Raw genomic sequence first — 19,634 nt, 5'->3', positions numbered from 1 at the left:
TTGCCTGTTGTCAACCAATGGCATGGCTTTTTTTTCCCTTTCATGTTAAAAGAATACACATAAATGCATGGAATTGTTCCTTGAAAATTAAAAACTAAGTAGGTCATGTTTGTAAATAGAAATATGTAAAGATTTAAGTATTTGCAAATAACATATACATGTAACAAATACCTAAAATAATAATTTTGCTTGTGCATAGATATTATGCTAAATTTGTAAAGTTATTTGGGTAATACAGTTGCAATTAAGATTTCTTAATTGTTTTTAATTAATTACCTCTCAGTTGGTCTTAGCCATGCGTTAAAAATGCATAAAAAATGATCAATACAATTAGTGTGGAGTATTTTTTCTGCTTAATAATTACATGATCTCATTATCTCTCCTAATCTATTTGTTAGGAGTTCTGACCAAAGGACCACACTGTCTCCCTTACTGGATTTCTCATACTTATCAGATTTCTTATTACTGCATCATTCCTTGTTTTAGTCTTGCTTAAATGTCATAACCTGAAAAGTTAGAAGTATTTGAATTGATTTTGAGTTCAAGTAAATGCATAGTCACTGTCCTTTTTAAAGGCTTTACAACATGAATAAAAATGTGAGGGTATTTTTTTTTATTAAAATAAGTATTTAGATTTAGAATGATCTAAAATGTCATAATTTATTTAGAAGTAACAATAGAACACAATTGATGCCACAAGCAATAATCCCTGCTGGTTTCTTCTGTATGTTTTGGGTGCTATGTATGTTTAGTCACTATTTATACATATTTGTAACCTAATGGTAGGTAGCAGGCACTGTTATAAAAAAGTGAATAGTTACAATATATAGTATTTCTAAACAATAATTAGTATTTCATACAATTGCTATTTTGTGGTTTAGCATACTGCATCGCCCATGCCCAGATTTTGAGCAATGCTTGCTTCCATATCAGAACATTCATAGCTGTCCCAATCGTGTGACTAAACACATAGGTAGGTGCCCTAAACAGAATATTCTATGTTTATTTAATTAACTCAACATTAACAGTGCAATAAACGTATTTATAAATCAAAATCAATTTCTCTAAATTATTAGTAACCCTAGGGCAACCAGATTAATCACTCTAAAAAATTAACAGAAATGTAAACTTTCCATTTAATTTACCTAATTGTGAAAAAATATCCTTTTCTACAGCTGGTATATTTAATTATTTTGTAATACTAAATGCTTAGTTTTGCTTTCCCTTAATTAATATAACAACAATTGAATAAACAATAGAACAAAGACTATTATACTATTATATGTAGAAATTCTAAATTAAATCCACCCAATAACCTCCGCTTAGTATTTCTATGATACATTGACCATTGATAACAAACCTTGTTTTCAAAAATATCTAATCCTACTGACTATGAAGCTTTAAACATGTGATAATGTAGTAATTAAGAAATTTGATAAGGCAACATTTTGTTCTGTAGAATTCTTATTTTCCACTAGGCGTTTTCCTAAAGAAGAAAATTGCACCCCACCTCCAAGCAACAGATGCCAGCAATAGGTAGGGCGCAGTGATGTGCGGGCCTGGCCTGATACCCACGGGACCTGCAGGTCGGGCCGACCTCACACCCCCCTCTCCGGGTTACAATGCCGGTTTCCAATAGACGCGCCTACACGCCCAGCCCCTTTTGTGATGTCATCGGCGGGGTGGGCGGCGCGGTTCTATAAAAGGAACCCAGAAGTCAGGCTCAGGTGGGCGCGGGTGGAGGGCGATTGCAGGTTGGATAAAACCCAACTCACACATCACTAATAGGGTGGGAGGGTGTGATTGCAAGCAGGAGCTGAAGTGTTAAAGCGTTAAAGGGGAACTAAAGTCTAAAATAGAATAAAGCTAGAAATGCTGTATTTTGTATACTAAACATAAACATGAATTTACTGCACCAGAAGTCTAATTAAACAAATAATGTATATTGGCAAAAAGTTGGCTGCAAGACCAAGACCATGCACATGCTCAGTGTTGTCTGGGCTTCAGTTGAGAGGTTAAGTTTAGGGATCTTTATAAATTATCAAAACAGCACAAGTCAAATATCCGCCATAGAAACTGATACAGCAAGAAGATTAATAATCAGAATATGCAGACTGCATTGGGTCTGCGGATACAAATTTCTACCCTGTCGCTGGCTGCTCTACAGGGAAACAAACAAAGCTGCATGAGTTCTGGGAAGTCCCTCCCCCTGCTGTTTAATAGTATGATTGTTTCCCTGCAGTAAAACAAAGGGGAAATTTCACTGCATACAGTCAGGTGTATTATAAAAACTGTACACATTTTTTAATTCATGTATATTGAAGATAGAGAAAGTAAAAATGTGATTTTATTTTCTCTGCCTTTACATTCCCTTTAAGTAAAAAAGAAGCTGCTTAGAGAATCTTATAAGTAATGTCTGTGTAGAAAAGTTAAAATGGTATTGAAAAAGCCACAAAAGTAAAAGAAATTACTCATTTACAAACAGCAGAAACTTGGCCAAGTATGTCCTTCACTTCAGCATTTACTGGCTTAGTTGATGTAAAAACACAGATCCCACGCAAGGCCAAACATAACCAAAAAAATGTCTAATACATTCAAACTGGATGACGAAGCTCTAAAAAAAACAAGTCTGGCCCATTGTATCATTTATCAGAAACATGGTTCCCAGAGTTTTTTCATACCATTAATTTGATTCCAAGAGTAAGCTGCATAAATGTCTGACCATTCTTGCCTGCTTAAAATAATACATTTTGCCAATCCACTTTGGGGACAATCCCACCAAAATTGATTAGGGAAACAAAAAAATAGGCTGACCAAGGGGACTACTCAGTGCATGTATTGGTCTATCATTTGGCCAAAAATGCAAAAGCTACCAAATCCAAATAGAAATATTTTCTGAGAAATCATTGCTTTGTGGATGTTCATGCATAGCCACTTTTGCATGAATATCAGGCTTATTATCCAGCAGGATGATCAGTAGGATCTGGATGTTAATAACTATTCACAACAGCTTCCTGAAAGTTGATGTCAATGGCAGTGCCACATAATGTGTATAGGCACACTTGATAAAGGGCACCTGCCCGAAACATGTTGTGTGTAATAAAGAACACTTAGCAGAAAGTTCTGCCTTGATTGCTTTCTCTCAGCCTTCTGACTAATTGTGTATAGGAACACATTTATTGGAAAAAGACTACTGTGCCAATACCCACGTACAGTGCACTGTGCATACTGTGCATTGTTTCTGCATCTCTTTCAAAAGCAAGGTATTTTAAGGTAAATATGATGTTGGAAGACAACTATATAACAACTATAAAATACAGGTTTATTGGTTGCAAATCTGGCAGAAATTTGGCAAAAGCACAGTAATATTGCGGAGTTGCGGCTGACAAGCCATTGAAGGAAAACAATTCTTGCTGGTAGTGAGTGAACATTAAGTAAGGATTCATTTTATCTCATTTGATTTATAGCTATGATTTAAATCATATCTAAAAATATTCAACTATAGCTAACAAGTGTTTGTGAATGTTGGCACATAGACATGCAATGTGAATAGAGTCTAGTCGTGACTAGCGTCAACTTGGGCACACATTCCTAAAAATTCCAAATATTCTGTCTAACCTATGTGGTGTGACATGTGGAAAAGCTTAAATTATATTCACATCTCCCTGACCACCACCAGAGAATCAAAAAGGGATTAAATTACATCTTTCCATGTTAGTAAAACTTCTTACAGTTTTTGAAGAGCCCAGATTATCATTTGCCAATGTGTAATGAGGGTAGAAACATGAAACAGGTTTAGTGGAGATTGTGTTCTGTGTCTAAATCCTCTCTATGCCTGAGGTATAGTTAGCCCAGAGCTCGGAAATGAAAAAGCAGTCACATGTCTGAACTGTTGAAAGCAAAATAACATTGTATTTAGCATCTTATATTTGTTTTTTAGTTGCTGAATACCTATTGATTTAGTATTCAGTGTAACTACTGCAGTATATTTTGTATCTGGCCCATTGTTGTAGGTTTAGGATACATTAGAGCTGATTTGTTTTAGGTTAAAGCAGAGTGGTTCATATCTTAAGTGGTTTGGCAATCTGGGGAATACAATACCTGTGGTGCCTCATGCTCATACCCCCTCTATTGTTAGTGGGGTTGTGATATTACTATATTTAGCAGGCTGGGGACTCTTAGTGAGTGCCTACCATCACAACTGGTTGAACTACTTGTAAGAGTATGTCTATGAAGATTCTCATTTATCCAGGTCATGATATACAGTATCTAGTTGAATTAAATCAAGGCAACTGGACATTTAAGTGTTATTTATCAAAGGTCAAATTTTAGATCTATGTGAGCTTTTTTAAACCTCGAATGACCTCACAACTATAATGGTTTCTAATTTAAGAAAAACCTTGAATGTAAAAAACTTGAATCGGTGAGTTCGAGTTGCGAAACCCGAAAACTCGAATTGATCAATTTGAGTTTTTGGCAAAAAAAACAAACCTTGAATTGCTTGAACTGATTGTTTTTGAGCGAAACCCACTGAAAAAAACTCGAACATCATGAAGGCTATTTTTATGGACCTCTGCCATTGACTTCTACATGACCTAGCCAGGTTTTAGATGGGGTTTTTTCGGATTCAAGTCATTCGAATTTTTTTAACCCGAAAATAGATTTTTGACACAAAAATAACATTGAAAACTCGATTTGTTTCGTGGAAAAACACAACTCGACCATTAATAAATCTAAATCTGCCCCTTAGAGGTTTTTTTTCCTTGAAAATGTTTCACCACTCATTCGAGTAGCTTCCTCAGTTCAAGCGAAGTGGTAGGGAATTCACCTGCATAACAATCCTCGTTAAGTGCACCATCTTGCTCTGGTTAATTTATCTGACAAGCAGTATAACATAAGTTGGGCTTGATCTGCTATATTACAGCACAGCTGCAATTTAGCAGTGCTGATTTTTGTTGGTGATGGGTATCAGTACAATTGACAAAGAAGTTATGTTATTTTGATGAAACACAGTTAGGGTCTTTTGTTGTGCCTTCTTTATTACATTATTTCAGCCCAGTACTGATATGAGTATTATATTTTCAGTTTTGTACCTGGCCAATTATTGTAATTTTAAATATCCGTTTTAAGAAAAACTTGAGAATGGTGCAATGCATCTTGTAAGGCATGGCAGGAGAAGAAAGCTGAATAATAGAAAATACTGTGTGCAGCTTCACTGCTGCAAGAGAACATGTTTTCTATTGCCTGAGTAAAGTTCAATCAGGGATACTGGAGAATGAAAGTCTACTTCTTCTACCAAAAGACAAACTCGGGTATGGCCAAGCATTCTACCCTTCTCAATATGTGCATATTTCTATAGCTTTTCTACACAACACAGGACAAGCTTACTGTAGTTCAAGCAACATGCTAAAGAAATATAAAAACAGGATAAAAAAAGTAAAAATACAAGAGAATGGTAACAGCAGAAACATGATATGCAAACTAAATGAAAAAAAAAGACAAATAAACAGTAGCCATAAGGGAGAGAACACGTGAGGGAGAACATAACATTAGCTGACAAAGGGGAATGCAAATAAGAAAGCAAAAATTTGCAGAAAGACTGCCAATGTAAAAAAAAAATTTGGGAAACCAGAAAGAAGCAGAAAAAAAGTAGTAGAATAGAAAAATAAAGCAACGATTTGTAAATACACCAAGTCTTTTTACATTAAAATGACCAGTGCCAAAAAAACAATGGTCTAGATTACATACCATTTAAAAGTATTTATCAAGCTAAGCACTAGTGTAATTTCTGTTCAGAAATGACCCAGGATTACACACAAGATTCAATACAAAATTGGAATGTCATGTTAAACATACATATATTTTACATACTGTACATTATTTCAAGGGAAAGGAATCTTGATTGAAACAGACTAGGGCTATCTATGCACAGGACTGCCACTTAAGGGGAACAAGTGAGAGTTCAGTCATTGTCCCCTACTGCTTTGTAGAGCATGTTTTGAAGCAATCCATATTTATTATGTTTAATGTGTGAAATGTTATTTTTCTAAAATGTTTTTTTATAAGTGTATAAACATTTATATTGAAGATGTGCTTAAAACATGTAAGATCATTTAAATTTAGTTACAAATATTTATAATTATTAAATATGAAATATGGCCAAAAATCAAGGGATATAATATTATGGCTCTTATCTAGATTAACTCAGAAGGTGCATGCTGGGTATTTAAATGTCATCATTCTCACTAAAAAAAGTCACAGAATTAGGTTCACTTACCCACATACATGCCTCCAGCCTCACTTTTGATATTATTGTCCAAAGGGAAATGGCTCCTTCTGTACCTTCTTCATCTGGACACATAATTTCATCAGGATAAGGTGGTTCTGGGAAATTTACAGAGTTACATTCATAAGCAGCAATGGTCACAGAGGCGATATGTGGGCCCTGAAAAAAGAACAGAAATAATGTAGACATGTATTCATGTTGGTAGCACAGTTTTATAAAACAAAGTATATAGAAACTACTAAATGGTAAAAGTGCTTATAAGAGAAAAGATTCTGCAAATACCATCACTAAAGCTATTCTAGAAGGTTAGCGCCCCACAAATTGTAAATACCATCCATGGTCTTCTCAACAACTGATAGTGCTGCATGCTCAGCACAGTTCTTGAAAATATATGCACAAACATTTATACACATCAAGTAAAAGATTAAAAGGAAAAAATGTACTGTTCCTAATATAAATCTATAGTGTTGCATACAAAGGCTGCAAAGCTGTGATGGTTGTGCGTGCACATGTACATTTCAGTTTGGATTTATTTAACCCTTTAAGTGCCAGCAGAATTTCACATTTTGGTTACGCGAAATGCCAGCCGTTTTTGAAACATTTTGTGCTCTCTCACTTTAGGGGCATTTTCTGAGGGGAAACCTATAGTTTACCTAGGAAAACTATACATTGTTTTTTTCGGTAGAAACTGAGCTTTCTAAATCTGCCGGAGTTTTCATGTATTTCCACCTGTGCAAAAAAATTTATAGTGCTAAATACCAAAAAAAAATGAAAAATTACCATTTTTCATCGTATATCAATTTATACCAGAAAAATATTTCATTTTAGGGATGAAAATCCAACTGATTTGGAAAGCCTTATGTCTCTCGAACGTGCCAATACCAGATATGTATAGTTTTAGGGAGATTTAGGATTTCTGTACAGCAAAAACTCCCGGCAGTATATTACCGAATTTTGAAAGCACTAAGGCAGAAAACGGCATGCTTTAGATTCCAAGGCAAAAAATCCTGAAACCGTAGGTTTACCCCAGAAAACCATACATTTTTGAAAAGTACACATTCTACCGATTACAAAATGGGTAACTATGTCTCTCTACTCCCAACTACCAAACATAAAAGCTTGTCTGAAAATAGCGGTTTTTCAAAAAAAAATTCAAAATTCTGAAAAATCATTTCAAAGGTTTTATTTTGCTGCTCCGCATATCCCAAACTATATTAGGTACCAAGAAAAAGCACCTGAAATATGATTGCCAGGGGTCCACTGAACAGTTTGATACCCATTATGCATAGGTTTACCAAAGTATCTGGCATTTAGAGACACCAATATGAAGTTAGCACATCCAAATTGATCAGGACTTTACTTCAGCTACTGAGAAATCAACACATTGACTGCATTTTTTGTGGGGTAAAAACACAGAAATATATGTTTACCCCCCAAACCCATATATTTTTGGAAAGTACACATTCTACTGAATCTAAAATGGGTACCCATGCCTTTCTGCTCCAAACTACTGAGTCGCAAGGCTTTCCCAAAATTGTCGGTTTTGGTGAAATATCTGAAAATTGCCTCAAACCTTCAACTTCCCAGCACCATATCGCCCATGTATCATTACGTACTAAGAAAAAGCACCCTAAATATGATTGCCAGGGTTCCTCTGAACATTTTGGTGGTCATTGTTCATAAGTTTACCAAAGTATCTGGCATTTAGAGGCCCCAAAATGAAGTTAGCGCATACAAACAGTCCCGTGGGTAACTTCAGCTAATGAAAGATCAACACATTGACTGCATTTTTGTGGGGTAAAAACACAGAAATATATGTTTACCCCCCAAAACCCATATATTTTTGGAAAGTACACATTCTACCGAATCTAAAATGGGTACCCATGCCTTTCTGCTCCAAACTACTGAGTCGCAAGGCTTTCCCAAAATTGTCGGTTTTGGTGAAATATCTGAAAATTGCCTCAAAGCTTCAACTTCCCAGCACCATATCACCCATGTATCGTTACGCACCAAGAAAAAGCACCCTAAATATGATTGCCAGGGTTCCTCCAAACAATTTGGTGGCCATTGTTCATAGGTTTACCAAAGTATCTGGCATTTAGAGGCCTCAAAATGAAGTTAGCGTATACAAATAGTCCTGTGGGTAACTTCATCTAATGAAAAATCAACACATTGACTGCATTTTTGTGGGGTAAAAACACAGAAATATATGTTTACCCCCCAAACCCATATATTTTTGGAAAGTACACATTCTACTGAATCTAAAATGGGTACCCATGCCTTTCTGCTCCAAACTACTGAGTCGCAAGGCTTTCCCAAAGTTGTCGGTTTTGGTGAAATATCTGAAAATTGCCTCAAAGCTTCAACTTCCCAGCACCATATCACCCATGTGTCATTACGTACTAAGAAAAAGCACCCTAAATATGATTGCCAGGGTTCCTCTGAACATTTTGATGGCCATTGTTCATAAGTTTACCAAAGTATCTGGCATTTAGAGGCCCAAAATGAAGTTAGCGCATACAAACAGTCCCGTGGGTAACTTCATCTAATGAAAAATCAACACATTGACTGCATTTTTGTGGGGTAAAAACACAGAAATATATGTTTACCCCCCAAACCCATATATTTTTGGAAAGTACACATTCTACTGAATCTAAAATGGGTACCCATGCCTTTCTGCTCCAAACTACTGAGTCGCAAGGCTTTCCCAAAGTTGTCGGTTTTGGTGAAATATCTGAAAATTGCCTCAAAGCTTCAACTTCCCAGCACCATATCACCCATGTGTCATTACGTACTAAGAAAAAGCACCCTAAATATGATTGCCAGGGTTCCTCTGAACATTTTGGTGGCCATTGTTCATAAGTTTACCAAAGTATCTGGCATTTAGAGGCCCCAAAATGAAGTTAGCGCATACAAACAGTCCCGTGGGTAACTTCAGCTAATGAAAAATCAACACATTGACTGCATTTTTGTGGGGTAAAAACACAGAAATATATGTTTACCCCCCAAACCCATACATTTTTGGAAAGTACACATTCTACAGAATCTAAAATGGGTACCCATGCCTTTCTGCTCCAAACTACTGAGTCGCAAGGCTTTCCCACATTTGTCGGTTTTGGTGAAATATATGAAAATTGCCTCAAAGCTTCAACTTCCCAGCACCATATCACCCATGTATCGTTATGCACCAAGAAAAAGCACCCTAAATATGATTGCCAGGGTTCCTCCGAACAGTTTGGTGGCCATTGTTCATAGGTTTACCAAAGTATCTGGCATTTAGAGGCCCCAAAATGAAGTTAGCGCATACAAATAGTCCTGTGGGTAACTTCAGCTAATGAAAGATCAACACATTGACTGCATTTTTGTGGGGTAAAAACACAGAAATATATGTTTACCCCCCAAACCCATACATTTTTGGAAAGTACACATTCTACAGAATCTAAAATGGGTACCCATGCCTTATTGCTCCAAACTACCGAGTCGCAAGGCTTTCCCAAAGTTGCCGGTTTTGGTGAAATATCTGAAAATTGCCTCAAAGCTTCAACTTCCCAGCACCATATCACCCATGTGTCATTACGTACTAAGAAAAAGCACCCTAAATATGATTGCCAGGGTTCCTCTGAACATTTTGGTGGCCATTGTTCATAAGTTTACCAAAGTATCTGGCATTTAGAGGCCCCAAAATGAAGTTAGCGCATACAAACAGTCCCGTGGGTAACTTCAGCTAATGAAAAATCAACACATTGACTGCATTTTTGCGGGGTAAAAACACAGAAATATATGTTTACCCCCAAACCCATATATTTTTGGAAAGTACACATTCTACGGAATCTAAAATGGGTACCCATGCCTTTCTGCTCCAAACTACTGAGTCGCAAGGCTTTGCCAAATTTGGCGGTTTTGGTGAAATATCTGGAAATTGCCTCAAAGCTTCAACTTTCCAGCATCGTATTGTCCATGTATCATTACCAGCATAAAGCATCCTAAATATAAACATAGGGGTCTACTAAACAGTTTGATGCCCAATATGCATAGATATACCAAACTATGTGGCGCACAGAGACCCCCAAATGACAATATGTATAGACATTTTCACGGCTGACGCGCTGGCTGCTGCAATATAACCACTCGGTGTGTGTATTATGCGACATTAGACCACCTAACAGTACAGAGACCCCAGAAAACCATATATTTTCAGAAAGTACAGATTCTGACGAATCTAATATGGGTAAATAAGTGTTTCTACTGCAAACTGCCAAACTGAAAAGCAATGCTGAACATAACGGTTTTTATCAAATTTCTGAAAATCGTCACAAAGCTTGAATTTTACCCCATTATATGCCCCACATTTCGTAACTTATCAGCATAAAACATCCTAAATATGAACGCCAGGGGTCTACTAAACACTTTGATGCCCAATATGCATAGATATACCAAACTATGTGGCGCACAGAGACCACCAAATGACAATAGTGTATATACATTTTCACGGCTGACGCGCGCTGGCTGCTGCAATATGAGCACCTGGTGTGTGTAATATGCGACATTAGACCCCCCTAACAGTACAGAGACCCCAGAAAACCATATATTTTCAGAAAGTACACATTCTGACGAATCCAATATGGGTAAATATGTGTTCCTACTGCAAACTGCCAAACTGCAAAGCAATGCTGAACGTAACGGTTTTTATCAAATTTCTGAAAATCGTCACAAAGCTTGAATTTTACCCCATTATATGCCCCACATTTCGTAACTTATCAGCATAAAACATCCCAAATATGAACGCCAGGGGTCTACTGAACACTTTGATGCCCAGTATGCATAGATATACCAAACTATGTGGCGCACAGAGACCCCCAAATGACAATAGTGTATATACATTTTCACGGCTGACGCACTGGCAGCTGCAATATAAGCACCTGGTGTGTGTATTATGCGACATTAGACCCCCCTAACAGTACAGAGACCCCAGAAAACCATATATTTTCAGAAAGTACACATTCTGACGAATCCAATATGGGTAAATAAGTGTTTCTACTGCAAACTGCCAAACTGCAAAGCAATGCTGAACATAACGGTTTTTATCAAATTTCTGAAAATTGTCAGAAAGCTTGAATTTTACCCCATTATATGCCACACATTTCGTAACGTATCAGCATAAAACATCCTAAATATGAACGCCAGGGGTCTACTGAACACTTTGATGCCCAATTTGCATAGATATACTAAACTATGTGGCGCACAGAGACCCCAAATGACAATAGTGTATATACATTTTCACGGCTGACGCGCTGGCTGCTGCAATATGAGCACCTGGTGTGTGTATTATGCGACATTAGACCCCCCTAAAAGTACAGAGACCCCAGAAAACCATATATTTTCAGAAAGTACACATTCTGACGAATCCAATATGGGTAAATAAGTGTTTCTACTGCAAACTGCCAGACTGCAAATCAATGCTGAACGTAACCGTTTTTATCAAATTTCTGAAAATCGTCACAAAGCTTGAATTTTACCCCATTATATGCCCCACATTTCGTAACTTATCAGCATAAAACATCCTAAATATGAACGCCAGGGGTCTACTGAACACTTTGATGCCCAATATGCATAGATATACCAAACTATGTGGCGCACAGAGACCCCCAAATGACAATAGTGTATATACATTTTCACAGCTGACGCGCTGGCTGCTGCAATATAAGCACCTGGTGTGTGTATTATGCGACATTAGACCCCCCTAACAGTACAAAGACCCCAGAAAACCATATATTTTCAGAAAGTACACATTCTGACGAATCCAATATGGGTAAATAAGTGTTTCTACTGCAAACTGCCAAACTGCAAAGCAATGCTGAACATAACGGTTTTTATCAAATTTCTGAAAATTGTCAGAAAGCTTGAATTTTACCCCATTATATGCCCCACATTTCGTAACGTATCAGCATAAAACATCCTAAATATGAACGCCAGAGGTCTACTGAACACTTTGATGCCCAAAATGCATAGATATACCAAACTATGTGGCGCACAGAGACCCCCAAATGGATATATAGTAGATAAAATTTACAAGGCAAAACAAAATAAGGCAGTAAAGGGTGAAATGCAAAAAAATCCAATAAAACCACAAAAATCAATGTTTTTTTTCCAGACTAGTGTTATCAGCTGTCAGAATCACAGTTTGAATATTTTAGATGGGCCAAACAGGTTATACGGCTAGAAAAAAGTGAACACAATATATGCAGAGCTGAAAATGCAATAAAATGGCTAAAAATTCAATAAAATGGCTAAAAATGCACCAAAATACCCAAAATTGCAATATAATCACCGAAATAACATACAAAAGGTATTGCACAGTACGGTTAGCGAATACGCTATGCGTAATGGCAATAAAACATTTTTTTCAGCCAAAAAAAGAAACGATGCGATAAGAAAAAAAAAAAAAGGCCACAATGCCATGTATGTGCGTGTGCGTGTGTACAAATGGTAAATTACATGTTATGTGCGCGTGTGTGCGTGTGCACATGTGTGTAAGTGCAGTGAGTGTAAGTGACCCCCCCAATCCCCAAAAATGTATGTGTAAGTGTGTGTAAGTGTGAATCTAAGTGTGTATTACTGTAATAAGTGTGTGTTGGTGTGTTTGTGTGTGTAATTGTTGCACTAACCTGAAAAAATCGCTGGAGACTGTTGCAGGCGATCAGGAAGAGCCCCTGGAAGACATCTGCCTCGTGGTTCCTGTCTGTGTGCTGTGGGGGCGGAGATCGACGATCCGGTGCAGGCTGCAGCAGCAGGACACGTAAGTAACACGTGCCTGCTGCTGTTTTTGGGCCCCTGGGCGATCGCGCCCCAGGGGCCACTCGATCCCCTGCTCTGCTCGTTGCCTAGGGGCAGGGGATCGAGCAGGAACGGAGCGAGCGGCTCTAACAGCCGCTCCTCCGCTCCTGAAACAGGAAATGCTGCAGAACGTAGAATCTACGTTCTGTGGCATTTCAAGTACCTTTGCCACAGAACGTAGATTCTACGATCTGTGGCATTTAAAAGGTTAAGGGAAATATTAGGAGTTCAATGCATATTTCAGTTTCCGCTTCGCTCTCCTGCCACTTAGGAATAACTTCTTGGAGTTGTTTAAGCAAGTACTAGGGCTCATTTGCCTTGGCAGTAACCACTTTGTGATTGGCTTTGTTCAGCGAGTTGCAGGTAAAACAATAAAAGCAAACATTTTGTTGCCTATCAAGGTTTATTGCCCAAGTGCAAATTTGCCCAGTGTTGGCAAATGAGCCTTAGTGTGTCTCAGACTGGGTGTCCAGTCTTATGACCTCAATATCATCTCCCATTGCCCTAATAAAGTTTACAATCTTCACACAAACAGGAGGTATTGCCATTTGAATGGTTGTGACACCATATAATTGTTGGTAGGGCCAGAAGTAGGGCTAGGCAGAAGAGGCATGTGCATAGGGTACAACAGGAAAGGGGGTGCAAAGCAGAAACCAGATCTGCCTAATGATAGTTCAGCTTTATGGCTATGCAATGCAAGGTGGATGCAAAGCGCTCATCATCCTCATGCAATGCATCCATCTCACATTGGAAAACTAGTCCCCCACCCAATGTCCCTACACTGCACCACACCCCTGCTCATCACTTTACTGTGGCAGGGTAATTGAAGAAAAGGCATGGCTTGGGAGCCACAGGGGCAAACACGGATTGGTGGAACAGACCTGCATTAAAGTAACCATGCTAAGATTCTTAATAATAAGTCAGATGAGCATGTAATGAAGCTAAAACTCCCAATGTCAAAGATGACAATTAGACTACCTCTTATAAACTAAAATAACATTATGTCCTTAAAGTAGGGATGGTGGAATCCTAAATCTTTTTGAAAGATTTGTCTTAATACCGAAACAAATCCAATCCCTAATTTGCATATACAAATTAAAGCAAGGCAGGAACAAAGAGGATTTTTTAACTTCCTGGTTTGTGTAATACAAAGCCACATGATTTTAAGAATTCGATTCAGTTTGACCAAGCACTTGGGTTCAGCTGAATCTGATTCATGCTGATAAAGGCCAAATCCCAACCCAAATCCTGGATTTCGTGCATCCCTACCTTAAAGTTACTATGCACTTATATTATACTTATATAATTATATTATAAAATGGTTATTAAAAAATACTTAACTTCTTAAAACTGGTTAAAGTAATTGTGCAGATACAGATTATGAAAAAAGAATTGATTACTCTAAAATTGTTGAAGTTTTTTTATGTGCTGTGTACATTCATAGCACATTCCTTCATAAATTGGTAACATAACTAAGCCCCACTGGCCTGGGAGTTAAACTGCCATTTCCCCATAACTTATGATGTATACTAAGAATATGTATTCTTAGTAGGGATGCACCGAATCCACTATTTTGAAAAATCCTAATTTGCATATGCAAAAACGAATCCTGGCCAAATAGCAAATCGAATCCTGGATTCGGTGCATCCCTAATTCTTAGGCTATATGTAAGTTATCTGTATGTGCAAAGTTATTTAGGCCTGCCAACTGTGAGAGCAGACTCAATTTAAACTGTCCCACCGATAAAACAACCTTTGCCATTTTGCCCTCATACATAAGTCTGTGATGTTTCCAATCATGAGTCATTTCAACACTCTCACACTTGTTATCTTGTAATTTTAGTGTTTCATTTTACAACTTCATATTTTCCTAATTACACATTGCCTAAAAGAAGCTAACCATTAGTTCAATTAAACATCAATTAAATATCTCAACGAACAGGATGAAACTGAGACAACAATAAGATGATCTTAATATCCACAAAGCCTACTGCCAATAACCCTTATAAACTTCTATACAAAATAGTATTCTATGCAATCCATCATTCAAGACAGATCTACCACTTCAAAAGATGTCCTAAAGCCAGACAAATTCCCCCCCAGTGACTGTATGTATCAGACATTTACTAACAAGTACTAAATGAAAGGAAAAGCACTAAATCAACCCTTTCACACATACACACAGCAACATGACTTATACCAGTTTTTTTAAACTATTTTAAACTTAAACATGGGCTAGTTTTATAGTTTATTTCTAGGTTTCTGAAAATGATGCCATTACTGATAACAGTAGTCCATAATAATACATCAGCGCCTACGGCACCTAGCCAGCCTGGTACGTCGCTGATGCTAATATACAATAAAGTATATATTATAAAAGAACAACCATTTGCATACATTTTGTCTGAATCTTTCAATATTTACTGCACTGGGTGATATTCATGCTACCAAAAAATGTGCTATTATGTTTAGATATCAAAATTGTGGCACATTATCGGAGGTGAATATGAACTATGGTGTTTACTGTATCTATTGTATGGAAGAGAATATGACCAGACTAGCCTACACAGCTTGAAATAAGTATATGTGTTCATACAGATATACTGTATGTCATAAACTGGTAACAGCATTGCTCTATCATCAAATTCAATCTTAGGGTCAAATTTACTAAAGGGCGAAGTGGTCGCTGCTAGCGAAAAATAGCCAAAAATCCATCGCCAATTTACAAACATGAGTAGAGGATAATTCAATAGAGAAAGAGTGGAGTTTCCTTCACCAGGTTATACCTGGCGAACTTATAAGATGAAGCTACATCCTCCTCAATCTTGTGTCAGTGACCTCATATCCTGGATGCTGAAAAGTTATAAAAATGATTAAAAAAAAAAAACCAGCTGGCGTTTTTTAATTTTAAAGTGGGATTGTGTTTAAGAGTTGTAACTGTTAAAAATCTTTTTTAATTACTCTTTTTTAACCATTTGAGGGTCATGTCACATTTGTCTTAGGGTGGGCTCATGTCTAGGAGCTTCCTTGGACATTTTTAACGAGTGGCCACTTCAAGCTATTTCACCAACATCACTAATAGAGACATATATATGACCATACCTCCCAACATTTTGAAAATACAAAGAGGGACAAAAAGATGTTTGACCACACCCATTTGTGTGGCCACACCCCCTAATTGTCATGTTCATTTTAAAAAATTTGGCAGGTTATGAAAGTTTTTTTATTATAGTTTTGCTAATAAAGGTGAATTGCCCTTTAAGCTGTAAGTCACAGTTTCCCCAAGAGACCTGATAATGGTAAATTATTAAAAATTTTCTTTGCTTATCTTAAATTGTTACAAATAGATTGAGGTGCACCTGGCTTTCTGGCTGTTCAGTTCAGGAGATCAAAGAAAAAGTCAGGACAATTCAGTAGCAATCCAAGACTGGGGGTTGAGCTCTCAAAATCGTGACTGTCCCGCAAAAAACAGGACAGTTGGGAGGTATGTATATAAACAGAAGAAAGCAAGCGTGTTAACGAAGTTTTAGTAGGCAGAAATGAACGCTAGCGAAAGCCAGCGTTTGCCTGCCGAGATGTAACTTCATTTTTTTTTGTTGAATAAGGGAATGCGATACGAATTAACATCTAACAAAGTGGAGCAAAGTGTGGCAGAGCCTTCCAAGGCGAAAATTTGCACCTTAATAAATTTGCCTCTTGAAGGCAGGGTCAAACCAGTGAGGGTGGCATACAAAACAAATATTCTGAATTTAAAAAAACAAACTATTTTAGATAACATTTGCTGGCAGTATACAAATAACAGATTATAAATTTAGAATATGAAGGTACAGTATAAATATGTTCATTCTAACAAATAGCAATAACATGAATATTTCAAATCAAAACAGGGAAAGAACTTTCTGATAATTTTCAGCAACCTTCCAAGTATAGCTTATTTTGTAGCTGGGAGTTCATTGTGTGCTTTTTCACATCCACCAGCATTACTTCCAGTAACTTCATTGTGTCTATCATTCCAGCTGTACGGAAGCCAGAGAAAACAGCTTATGAAAACAGCAAGTCATAAGACTAAAAGTCTTACAGTGCAAAAGTAAGAGATGGAAACACAATGGTGTCATTTCTTTCAGAAAAAAAAACAGCTGCATAATTCTACCACACCACCTGACCGCCATAACAAAGGGCAAGTCATATATTCCTATAACTAATAAGGAGATAGGTTTACAATGGAAAAAGTGCTTGTAGCTATGGAAAAAACCACAAAGACTCCTTTTTTTTCTTTTTACAGTAAAAAGGCAAAGCATGGAATGGCAATATTGTTGGGCTACAATGCAAAAAACAAAACAAAAAAAAAACAACCCAGATTCAGTGAATCATGTGCCTGATTTTTAACAACTTTCACCAGCTGTCCAGAATGAAGTCAGCACAACTTCATTCTATGGTTTTGGCAGGGTGTGTATTATATGGTTTGGGCATCTGCATCTGGTAAAATTTCCTATTTTCAAAAGTCCCAACTTCATCTCCCCAGAGCCTATCCTCTGTGCCACTTGCCAAAGTTTATATAGAAAACAGTGGCCAAATGCACAATTATTCTGATGCAAAGATAGAGGAAAGATGTTCTTAAAAAAAAAAAAAAGATTTACATGGGGGGGGGGGAGGATAGAATTTGTTTCAAAACCATTTCTAGACCCTACAGATAAAACTTTTACAAAACTTGAAGGTGGTCAGACATAAGATGCAGAGTCATTTTAGGCATAGGGTTAAAACTTCTGCTGATATTCCAAAGACCATCTGGTTCTTGAATAGTAGGATCTGGAATTTTACAGAATCCTATAGCAACAGGACAGGAACCCATGATTTTTTAAATTAAATTACATGAAAAATGCTTGATTAAGAATGTGACTGCTTAAACAGAGGCTGTGTTGACTTAAGGTTTAATGTTACTAGATCTGGTTGAGTGATTAGATTTCATGCGATTTAGCCACACATGCGTAGTCAAATTATTATTATTACATTATATTGTACCACTGCACTTTGTATTAATTTATGCACTTTCAGGACATATATTGAACAGCCACAAAAGGACGATATGGAACAGCAGCTAAATTGACTATTAATTTTGAGCAGTTATACCTCATTCTGATATCGCAAAACTACCAACCAGTCCTGATGCACACTAAGCGATGTGTGACGTTTATAGCCCAGATAAGCCCAAACTGTTATTACATACGGGAGATTAGAAACTATTGGATCACAAAATCTGTTGAAAGCTATCATTGCAATTACATTCAAAAGGCTACTAATAAACATACAGGCATGGGACCTGTTATCCAGAATGCTCAGGGGTTTTCTGGATAATACATCTTTCCATAATTTGGATCTTAATGCCTTAAGTGTAGTATAAAATCACATTAAATAACCTGGTTTAATGATTTGGTTTAGGGTGAATTATATCTTAGTTCAAGGTAGTGTTTCATTACTACAGAGAAAGAGGAAATCATTTTATCCAATTAATCAATATTTTTAAAAATGGAGTCTATGGGAGATGGCCATTCCATAATTCTGGATGATGGGTTTCTGTATAACAGATCCCATACCTATATTAACATAAAAAATGATCTTTATTGAGGCTCGTACGTATCACACACACAAAAATACACGCAGAAATAGGCTAAATATAAATCAGGTAATTTATTCATGTAGTTACTAGAAAAAACTTGATAGCTGCGTGATATGTACACCATACTACGCAGATCATGAGATTTTCTGCCACTGGATAAGAATCGCTTATTCATCATGTGCCATTTTTAATTGCTCTCTATAAATTATGATCTGAAATTCTTCTTCCCTTTGTTGTATGACCACCACTTTCAGAATCATCATCAGCCATCATCACACTTCCTTCACAATCAAAAATGCATGTTTTATGAAAATACGCTACATTTCTGACATGCAGTTTAACAAAATGGTACGCATTAGCAAGCTACACATATAATAATTTACCAGTGAATCATACAAAAACTTGCCTAATGTACATTATCATTTACATTATTTGCCGATTTTCACATAATATGCAGATTAAAGTACGAATCAGTTTGCTTACTAATTGTAGGGAAAGTATGATATAAATGCGAATGTGCATTGTCATAAATAAAATTGATAATTAACGTCTAAATTATTTCACCGCCATTAGCTTCATAAATGTCGCCCAAAGCAATACTCTTTCTACAAAAGTACTTTTTCAACAGAAACATGAACTCTAAATATAGTTCATGTTCTATGAGGAAACTTTGGGGAGGGAGATGGGGGTCTTTCTGTATGTTTTATTAGTTCTGAACACAAGTACTTATTATAGCTGCGTGATACGTACACCATACTACGCAGATCATGAGATTTTCTGCCACTGGATAAGAATCGCTTATTCATCATGTGCCATTTTTAATTGCTCTCTATAAATTATGATCTGAAATTCTTCTTCTTCCCTTTGTTGTATGACCACCACTTTCAGAATCATCATCAGC

General features: G+C 36.9%; 1 protein-coding gene across 4 annotated transcripts in view; it reads right to left on the bottom strand.

Annotated features, from left to right (window-relative positions):
- The window catches only part of vmp1.L (vacuole membrane protein 1 L homeolog), a 127,668-nt gene that overhangs the window by 66,184 nt on the left and 41,850 nt on the right, over positions 1 to 19,634 (bottom strand). For all 4 annotated transcript variants that reach the window (NM_001091697.1, XM_018245001.2, XM_041580959.1 and 1 more), the window contains 1 exon segment: positions 6,278 to 6,445. In NM_001091697.1, the coding sequence (NP_001085166.1) occupies positions 6,278 to 6,445 (168 nt within the window).

This window comes from Xenopus laevis, chromosome 2L (genome assembly GCF_017654675.1).
Source record: "Xenopus laevis strain J_2021 chromosome 2L, Xenopus_laevis_v10.1, whole genome shotgun sequence".
NCBI lineage: Eukaryota > Metazoa > Chordata > Amphibia > Anura > Pipidae > Xenopus > Xenopus laevis.
Note: the sequence above shows the minus strand (reverse complement) of the source record. Positions and strands in the feature narration are given on the sequence as shown.